Source organism: Streptopelia decaocto (genome assembly GCF_964273445.1).
Source record: "Streptopelia decaocto genome assembly, chromosome: 4".
NCBI lineage: Eukaryota > Metazoa > Chordata > Aves > Columbiformes > Columbidae > Streptopelia > Streptopelia decaocto.
This window is the reverse complement of record NC_138658.1, coordinates 12171878-12182128: the sequence shown is the minus strand read 5'-3', so window position 1 is coordinate 12182128 and position 10251 is coordinate 12171878. Positions and strand designations below refer to the sequence as shown.

Here is a 10251-nt window from a genome sequence, read left to right as displayed (position 1 = left end):
CATGGATGTGTTTTCCTCCAAGGGCACAGCCCAGCTGTAAGCCCAGGTCAGTAAGGTGTTGGTGATGCATCCACATTCTAGCCAAGGCTGAACTAGGAGGCAAAACAGCCAATGCATAGATTTTGTTCTGTTTGTGGTGATGCCTGATTTGGGACAAGAAAGAATAGTGGTGTAAAGTACAAGTTAAAAATGTCAACCATGTGATTGCATCAGAATCACAGCTTTTCACAGAAATGAGTGTGTGTAAGATGTGAATATACTCGTGGTGCTCAAGCTGTAGCTGTGGAGTGAGCAGCCAGTCCAGAAAGTGCTGCTGGAGGGAGATAATTTCAAAAAGGTGCCTACTGAGGCTAGGACGGTGTCCTAAAAGTTGTGCAAGTTTTCTAGCTATTGGTTTTAACAGAAAAAGAGCAGGCACCTGAAAACATCTAGACCTGTCTCCCTTCTTGTTTTGTAGCTCCTAGTTTTCAGTTCATTCAACACTCTTCTGCTGTCTTCCTCCAGCTTTCTGCATGAATGCATTCTGGTGGGGGAATTCATCTGCTCAGAAAGCACATGCTACTTGGTGGCTCTTCTTGACTAGCTTTCCATTTGATTCATTTTCATGGCAATACTTCAATTCCCTTTCTACCAGTGATCCTCATGCAGCTACAGTCATATGTCACTCACTCACGGCTCATTTAAAGCCCAAGAAAGAGAGTGAAAATAATTTAATTGGCTTTCTTGAGGTTTGAAGCCAGCCCAAATGCCATCCATCAGGAAGAAATTCAAGTACTATCTTGTTAGCATAATTAAGCAGAAGATCCAAGTGAAAAGGGTATGTTGTTATTGTCCTGATGTACAGGCTGTATGCCTGGGTACAGAAGTGAGGCAGCCGCATTGGAACACAGTCCCAAAGGACAGGAACCTGCAGGCATGGAGGAGTGCACCACTTTGTGATAAGTAACGTATTATTTAAAATGAACCAGCTAGTTGTCATGTTCTTGCATTTTACATGTTTGTGAGGATTAGTCAAAAATTGGGAGATGCTAAGTGTCTATGTATCAGTAGCTTTACTTCTCTCTCCACGGAGATGTGGCAGATTATAGGTGCAGCTTCACTTAGTCACTGGGCCTTTTTTTGTTTTCTTTTGGCTTATTTTCAGAGAAACCAGATGTGTTTTCATTAAGAACATTCACCCCTTTCATTGTTGTGATTTGTGTAATTCTTAAAATTAAGCAAAACTATTAAAGAATAATTGTTTCTGTTCACATTAACAGCACATAGCTTCTCCAGATGTGGCATTTAACAGCCAAACAGCTGCTGGCTATTAAATGTGCCTTAAAAGCTCCATTCCTTTGTCATAAAGGGAGCAGAAGTGTAGGGACGTTTATGGGGTGATAGGCAGATGTTTTGGCTAAATCAGATTTGAGCGAAAGTTTAAGTGGTTTCTCTGCTATAGTTGCAGTACGTACGTGTTTTAACCCCTATCATACACCTTGCTTTATGGAGCTCTCTTCTTGGGACTGCAGTGAGGTTATTTCTTATCTCACATGTCCCAAAACAATAGTGCCAGCACTTTTTTTTTTTTAACATTTGGGACATATCCAAAAACAATGCAGTTCTTCTGCTAGGTGGATCTCAGCTGCTGCTGGTGGCTGTTCTTCCAGCTATGCTTTTGAAATAGAGGGTGAATTATTTTTTATGAAACTGGAGTTAAAAAATTAAGTTGGAAATAATTTGAAATAACATGTTGCTTTTGGTTTGGTGGTTAGTGTTCTTTGTTGTTGTATTCCCCCCCCCGCCCCCCCTTTATTTTAAAGTATATCCTCATAATCATGAAAGGGAGATGGTCTTTTTGTGTTTGCATCAGTGCAGTACACTTTGTACCCAATAAACTGTTTTGTTTTGATAGTGGTAATAGTGAGGGGGAATGTAGAACTAGTGGAGCTACTTACTGTGTAAGTAGGATAGGTTGTGTATTTTCTATACCTTCCTGCTTCTATACTTTAGGAAGCTTTTACACATAGAAGAGGGTTTAAGTGGAAGCTAATGCCGTGTGCCCTCTAGAGCTCACCAGGGGAAGCTCAGGTAATCATCAAGAACTGTCTGGTTCTGGGGTAGCTCCTAATCACCAGCACTCAGATTATCTGTGTGCTTTGAAAGTGTGGACTGTAACGTTTTACATCACAATAAGTATATAATTCCAATTATCCAAGTGGCTAATATAAAATACAGCTAAATGGAGTAATAATTTCTGGTCAGAAGACCTTAGTCTGAAAACTGAGGGAAAGCCAAATGCACTGAGAATTCCAGTCAATGAAATAATTTTCTGATTTTCATGACAATGTCGAAACACCAGTGTATTACAGAGCAGCAATCAGTTTCTGGGCATCTGAGTCTTTTGTGGTTCCCTTTGTTTTAGCCAGGCACAGCTGGTTCCTGCTCTTGCCCAGGCACCTCTAAGGTCAGAAAGGAGAATGCAGAGACAGGATGGGAGCAGCTGGGAGTAACATCACGTACAGCCAGAGCCTCAGACTGCGGGGAGCAGAGGAATGAACACTTCCTGTCTGAAAAGAAACATTTAAAGCCAACCCACCACCTTCATGGGGTATTTCCCAGCTTGGTTCACTCTCTGATCTCAGGAGGCTGTGGTCACGCATCTCCTCTCTCTGTGGTTGAACCTGCAGCAGAGCTTAGTGCAGCTTGCCTAAATACTTGCTGCTGCTCTCCTGCCAGTGGTTGTTGCTCATCTTTTACTGTACTCTAGACTGCACCTAAACATTGCTCCTTTATACTGAAGAGCTGTTTTCGTCTAAGCTGCTTTATTTTACTTAAAAGGGTTTAAGGAATCCCTGACTGCTTTGACCAAGCCAGGTGAGTGGGCCGTGCTGGCAGCTGGGGAGGTAATTTGCTATAGAGAAGTAACAAAGGTGGAAAGTGGCTGGGGCTGCAGACGAGTTAAACTCTTTGGCTGGCTTTGCTGTTGCTAGAGCAGGATGTGTGACCGCAACCCCAGGCAATGAGCAAAATAGTCTTTACCAGAATCCACTTGTAGGGTAGAGTTGTTTCTCTCAGCTAAGTGTAAGCTGGTTACTCTACTGATCTCACTCAGGAGGTGTGTGGAGCAAGAAAAGAAGAGAGAAACTAGCCTACATTTGGCTGGTTGCTTAAACATGTTTAAAAAACCTGAAGTTTTGAAAGCTAAATCTGAAAATGTTGGCTTGTTGTTTTAGCAGTTCCATGCTAAATGCCTCAGTACTGCTCAGTAATGTTTCACCTTGCTTTACTTAACCTGTCCATTCCTTTTGCCACCTTTCTTGGGGCCCTAAGGAGGCTGCAGCAATAATTTCTCTCTTACTGTGTATAGATAGTTTCACACACTTTTCCAAAACTGCACCATGAGTGACTGGTTCTGTGATGCAGCTTTTCATTTTTTTCCAAGCATCTGCAAAAGCCCAGAGTGCTCTGCACAGTGTATATCCAATTCTTTTACTCAAAGCAATCTCAGGTGAGGTCAGGCATGGGAGTTGAAAGGAGCCGAAGATGCTCTCTTGCAGGGGAGTGCGCTTGAGAGTGGAGGGGTGTTGCTATATAGGTTGCAAAGTTCACATTACATAGCTGATTAAAACAAAGGTTATGAGCAGAATGCTTGGTCATGCTGCTGCCTGAGAATTTATTGTTGGGGAACCTTATCACAGAATAGCTTAAAAAAGAAAAAGTGCCATTTGCACTGGTTTGTCCAGGATTTTGCAATAGAAAAGGGCTGGATTTCTTTCTCAAGTTTCCTTGTTTTCCTTCTGTAGTTCTCTTCTTGCTGTACACAAGTTTGTGCTGACAAGGCTGGTGGTTCCTTGATTCTGTGCATGGCCAGAGTCCTGCTCATTTCCTCAAACTAGAAGCAAAAGGGAAGTTGAGAAGCGCGGAGATGGCGTGCTGGCCCTGTGCTGAGCGACCTTGCTTGCTTGCCCAGCCCCACGAGCCGCCACATGGTCCCGTGCTGCTGGGGCTCACCTGCCACCCACGCACAGCTGGGGCTGTGGAAACTGCCGCAGGTGTTCTGAGCAGCTGCAGCCTGCTGCGCCACCAACACATTCAGAAAAACCTGCATCAAGTCTTCCTCTTACTTGCCATGGCTTTGGAAGGGAATTATGGCCAGTTAAAATGGTCTAACAAAAGAAAATACGCTCTTCAGCTGGGTACTCTGTTTCTTTGAACTTGTTCTAATTGCTATACTGGTTTAAACAAAAAGCAAAGCAAAAGGTTAGTACAAAGAAATATCTTTCTGCAGAGAAGAAAAAATCACATGATGTCTTCTAGTGCTTCAGAACCATCCAGCGCTAAAGAAACCTGGCCTTGCTTCCTTGTGTAAAAGTCCTATTTCCTGTGTCAGAGGTCTGTCTTTCAGAACATACCTAAATATCTTGTTTCTGTTGTTTCTGCCATTAAACTGTTTTGTTTTGTTTTGGTGCAGTCAGGCTTCATGGCAGCTCCGAAACTGCCATGAAATTCCCACTTGCTTGATTACTAGGTGGCAAGTCAAAAAAAAAACCCTCTTGAGTTTTACTTGACCTTATTTCCTGCTGTTGGTATTATATTGTAGTACCTCCGCAAATGATTTTGCATTCATGCTTAATGAAAATACATTTTTGTTACAGTCTCTGTAAATATGAAGAATAAAATGAATCACTTTATGCTGTCAGTATGAAATTTGCCACACTTATTTACTTTTATATTAGGATAGATGCATTTGTTTATTGGATAATTTTATCGGTTACCCTTCTAGGGTTTCCTCAGAACCTGCAGGGTGATTCCTGTGGATTGCCTGTCTAAGCTGAAATAAGTTTAACTCTTAAATTCTTACTGCTTTTTTTTTTTTTTTTTTCTGGTAGTTCCAATGGAAAATTTATTATTTTCTGCCTAAGTGTTCTTGCTATAACAGATTGGTAATACTTTTGAGCCTTGCAGTTTGCTTTCTGGTCATGCATTACTTATATTTTAGAGTTGGTTTAAGCTGATTAGGAAATGGAAGTCTGAGCTTGTAAGAGATGAGTGGTTCTTGAAAACTCGGGTTGGGTCTAGAGTTTTTTGGTGTTTGTTTTAATAGTGCCCTGGTCCCTTCTCTGAAATTAGCATTACACCATTACAGTGTGTCAAGTGAATCAGCCCTAATTGCTAATTAGTTCTACAAATTTGAAGCAAGCCCTTAAGTGCACTTAAGTCCTGAGTGTGCTTAGCAGAGGTACTGAAAGACAATAATTTTCCCACCAAACAGAAAAAAAAAAAAAGAAGAAAAGAAAATGCATGACAGGTATCTATTACAAAGTGTTACAGAAAACAAAGTGTACCACCAAAAAACTTTGTTTACTGAGCGCCAAGTTTGGAGTTCAACATGAATGTAACCATTTGGACAGCATTTCTGTTAAAGTTGATGCTTGAAATTGGAGGTGGGTGGGGGTGAGAGCACAGGGCAGTCTTCGTATATTGACCCAAATTGTTGACTTGGATTTTCTAGATGCAAGGTAGTAAAATTCATTAGGACTGCCTGTTAGAATATTTTAAATGGATTTCTATCACAAACACTTAGAGGCTGCCTGTGTGACACTGCTCTAGTGCCCTCTGATTGTGTACCAGGAAGGAAGCCAGCAGGAGCTTGGTGCTGGACCAGTTCTCTGTCTGTGTCGTCACATTAAGAAGACAGCTGACAAACTTACCCTCTCTGTGCTTCAAGTTTTTGTGCAAAGTATAATGTTGCTGTTTCTTTTTAAGCAGGTGTGAAAGTAAAGAGCTTGATGTTGAAATACAGAACCTGATAGAGAAGAATAACACTTCCCAGTCCTGTGAGGACCCTGAACCTGTTGCTCAAGAGAGTAGGAATCCTCAGAGAATTTTGAGTTCCCTTAAGGTAAATGCAGACTGCTTTTGAATGTTTGTCTGTCAGGGAAGAACACTCAGGGGATGTTCCCTGTGTGGCTTGATTATGCATGAAACTTATTGGTTTCTGATATGATGCAATGAACTTGCTACATGCTGCTTTCCCAATACAGCTACTCTCTGTTACAAGGAAGTCTGAGTGACGAGACACTTGTTATAGTGCTTTAAAAGGTCAGGTAAATGTGCTGGTTAGCTTAAGTGCCACCCTCTGTAGTCAGCTGTGCCTTTTGGACAATGCAGATCCACAGAACTGCATACCCAAAGAACACTGATGTTTCTTTAGGTTATTGCATTTGGTAGTTCTGATTTAACTGAGGATGAACAGAGACGTGGGGGACAAAGATCTTTGGGAGTGTCAGAAAGGCATTTAGATGTATAGGAAAAAGAAGAAAAATGATGATTCAAACCCACACTTCTGTGGTATTACAAACAGAAAGTTGTAAGCCATCTGCTAAGATGGTTGTCTTTGCTTGCAGTGAAGCAGTGCTTAACAACCATGACAGAAACATGTTCTAGTTTTCCTTCTTGGTTTCCCTCCTCTGCCACTTTTTATTGTGCAGTAGAAGGACAAAAGGAAATTCCAGTTTTCTGCAAACTGGCAAAGGCAGGAGTGAGAGGTGTGGAGGAGAGGAGTGATCAAGCCACAAATGCCATCCAGCTGCAAGGGATGACACAGTTACCTGCCTGTGTGACTCTGCTGGGGGAAAGGAAACCTCTGAAAGCAGCAGCCTGGGGTGTGATGCAGGAAACTGGTGAGGAGGTTAAGGAGAGATGACTCCCTTCTATGAAATACAAAATTACACATAGCTCCTTTCACATGTAAACCGCCATTTCCAAAATGACTCAAGACCTTGAGGCATGAAGCAGAGCTGAGCCTAAGGAGATGTCCCAGGGTCAGACTAGTGGGATTAGAAACAGTGAGGGAGAAGCCAGAGGGAAGAACAGGGATTCCCAGCCCCAGGGAAGGAATAAGCATGGTAAAACAGAAGTCAGTGCAGAATTGAGTAGCATTGAAGTATGAAATTACAGGGCAGAACAGCAAGCTACAGATGGTCTCTGGAAACACCTGGTCCTGCATATTGGCTTCACTCCAACAGAAGGAGATGTTGGAAAGGGGAGGTGTTGGTGTGGGGAGGAAAAAGAAAGGATATACTCACCCTAACCTTTTCTGTGGGGTGCTTCAGTGCTTCACACAGAACACTGTGGCCGTATTTCATCTGGAGTGCTTTTATGCTTTTTGCATTTATAGCACTTGTTTGCCCATGTAAGGTGTGTGTGGTTTTCATAGCTTAAGAGAGGAAGGCTTATGTTATTTCCACACTAGAACTATACTAGCTATATTTTATTTATACTTTTAAGTCAAACAGCTTATCAGTTGGTTGGTTTTTGACTTGGACTTCAAGTGGGTGACAGCTTGACTGTTGTGATAAGATCCAACAACATCAGTATAAGATTCTAGGAGTACATGTATCAGAATGTGTGTTTTGGAAAAGGAGGTAATATTTTTAACAAACCTAGTATACTTTTAATTAAGCAGCTTATAAAATAGTATTAAATTTTTAAAAAACCCAACAACTACTAAACATAAAATATCAGTTTATGAAATGAAATGCTGATTTAGACTTAAAATGAGGGGAAAATTCTATATTTAGGAATTACGAAAAAGTTGATAATGAAAAAAAAGTGTACACTTCCCTATAGTGTTGTTTATCAGGAAGGAATTTGGCAGAGTGAGTAAGTCACTTTTATTCTGTAACACTTCTTTCTGCAGTGAAGATAATAAATTGCACACTGCAAAGCAGCATTTCCTTCTGAGCTTAAATCACTTTTGAGACTGTTATCTGGAAACGTCTGTAAACAAATTCCTTTTTTCACCAGTGTTTTGGGTTTTGTTTAGTTTTATTTATTCCCCCCAGAAAAACAAACAAACAAACCCATATAATATTGTTGTGGTTTTTAAAGGCAAACATCTGTGAGAGAGAACATGTACGTCTGCAGAATGAACTATTGCTCATCATATCCTTCAGCCTATGACTCCTTTATCTGTAGTAATTTAAGTGCAGCTTGTCATGATGCTATGTTCCCCCCCCTCCTGAAGAGGGAAAAGAGGAAGGAGATTACAGAGGAACATCCTTACTGGCAGGTCACAGCAATGAGAGCCTGTTGATATTCTTGGGTCCCCAACACCCAAATGTGGTCCATTGATCTAATATGAGGGACTGAGTGCCTGTGTCATTTATGTAGCTCATCTAAGCTGCCTAAACTGTTCTTTTTTTTTAAGTGTTAAGCTGAAATGAGAAGTGAGACCTGAGTGTGGCATCATCATTTTGCACTGATTTAGGCTCTTCTTGCTTTAATAAAACATGTTTACTTTTGCTAGATCCATTGGCCAAAGAAGGGAAACATATGATGGAATCTTCACTGATTAGAGCAATTGATAATTTCTAATTCATGCCTACTTATCTATTCCCCCTGTCTTCTGCAACATCACTTATTGCTGTGACCTGCAGGAGGCGTGTGTAGGAACAAGGACTGCAAGCTGCAGTCCTGCAGAGGCTGCAGTCTGTGAAACTGCATGTCCTCAAAACGTGCCTCGGGAAGCAAAGGGCTCTTTGTTCTGCCTTTTATAGGAGGGAAACTGAAGGCCAAAGGGATCAAGCAATTTGCTATTTTAATATGAAAAACCAAAGAAACACATCTGTTACCAGAAAGACAGCTTCCTTTTTTTCAAGTTTAAAGTTTATTACATTTCAGCTGGAATAAGCTAGACTAAATACTATGGACCAAAATGCAAATATTACTAAAAAGTACTCTTGCAGAGTTTTTTTCAGTATGTTTAGGGCTTCATCAAGGCTTTACACACATGAAGGGTGTTTTCTGGGAGAGGTGAGGGCAGATAAGAGTATCAAATAGGAAGGAAAGACTATCAACTAAAATAAGTAGTGGTGTGTCAACGTAAATTTGACAGAGACAGTATATTTTGTGGGATCAGTTGGTAAAACAAACAAACCCCACAAAAAAACCCAAAAGCCAAACAAAAGCCCAACAATAAACTTTCAAGCATCTAAACTGCTTTGGGTATGAAGTGAGGAAGAAATATTTTTCATTTAAGGTCTATCTGGACTTGCAGCAACTGAGTTGTAAAACTCAAAATAGCCTGTTTGCTACAGTTAGAAATTGTCATCCAATTATTGTACCATGAAACTGGGATTTTAATCATGAAGCCCGAGCGTGCAAATGCTCAGGTAGCTGTGCCCTTATGGTTAGTCTCATTAGTGATGATGGAAAATGGCAGATAAAGGAAATATTCAAACAGAATCCTGCGCTATGTTTTACCTACTCTGAAACCACATCTTGCTCTAATTTTATCTGGTTCCCGCATATGAAGAGACACACTTCGCATCTGCACATATTTTAAGGGAAAATCCCTTTCTAGCACATTTTGCTGGGTGTGTATATGGACCAGGTTTAGACAGAAAGAGGTAGCTTCTTCTTCTGGTTTAAGAGCTGATTTTATTCTTCAAGTAAAATTCCTTAGATCTTACCATTTTATCCTGTGCACCAGAATGGGAAAAGGGGTTGCAAAGAATATTGCAGCAAGAGCTACCGGCATAATAACAGCTACAGGAAAAAAGCCAAAAGAGAAGTTCAACCAAAATGTAAGCAAACAGAGAGCTCCCCAGAGGCCACCAAAGTTTAACCTAAGTAATCTCAGAGGAAATCTAGTGTCCAAAATTCTGCAACCGAACAGTGCAATAACTAAATAAAAAAAATCCAGAACAAACCTTGCAACAGATACCTGATCAGCTAGAAAGAAAAAAATAATAATTAGATTATTTTGCCATTTTGTCATCATCAAGGCAAAATTCCCTTTTATTTGAATCAACATCCTAATGGCTTTTGGTTTCACTGCAGTTACTGAACAGCCGTAATTTTCAGAAGTGATAAGTAGCTTTCATTATCTTAATTTGTGAGTGCCTATTTTGTAATACTGTAACAGAAGCCTTTCCCAGAATAAAGATCCAACACTGTCAAAATGAGAACTTCTCTCTTCTTGTGGTGCTGATGCTTGTGAGAGGGTTCAGTATTGGCTAAGGCTCCAATGCTTCAATTTTTCTCCCATTGCAAGCTTTCCAAAGATGACTAAAAGCCTTTTACACTCAGGAAGGTCAGGTGTTCCTAGAGTACAAATGAAAAGAATTCTCATTTTTAAACAGGGAGGAAAAACCCAACCTCAAAGCTGCTAGTAACAGAAATTACAGAATACCATAGAAATAGAATAGAAATGGATAAAGGGCTTCTAAGCAGTTTGGCCCACTTTGCCCTTGCCGGCAGGGT

The 10251-nt window shown here is 40.7% G+C and overlaps 1 protein-coding gene across 1 annotated transcript in view; it reads left to right on the top strand.

The window, feature by feature from the left end:
• Positions 1–3907: 3907 nt before the first annotated feature.
• The window catches only part of TNIP3 (TNFAIP3 interacting protein 3), a gene marked incomplete at its 5' end in the record, with an annotated part of 43582 nt that continues 37238 nt past the window's right edge, over positions 3908–10251 (top strand). Inside the window, 3 exons of the mRNA XM_082051204.1 lie at positions 3908–4178; positions 4922–4925; positions 5752–5884. Of these exons, the coding sequence (XP_081907330.1) occupies positions 3908–4178; positions 4922–4925; positions 5752–5884 (408 nt within the window). The remainder of the gene's footprint in view (positions 4179–4921; positions 4926–5751; positions 5885–10251) is intronic.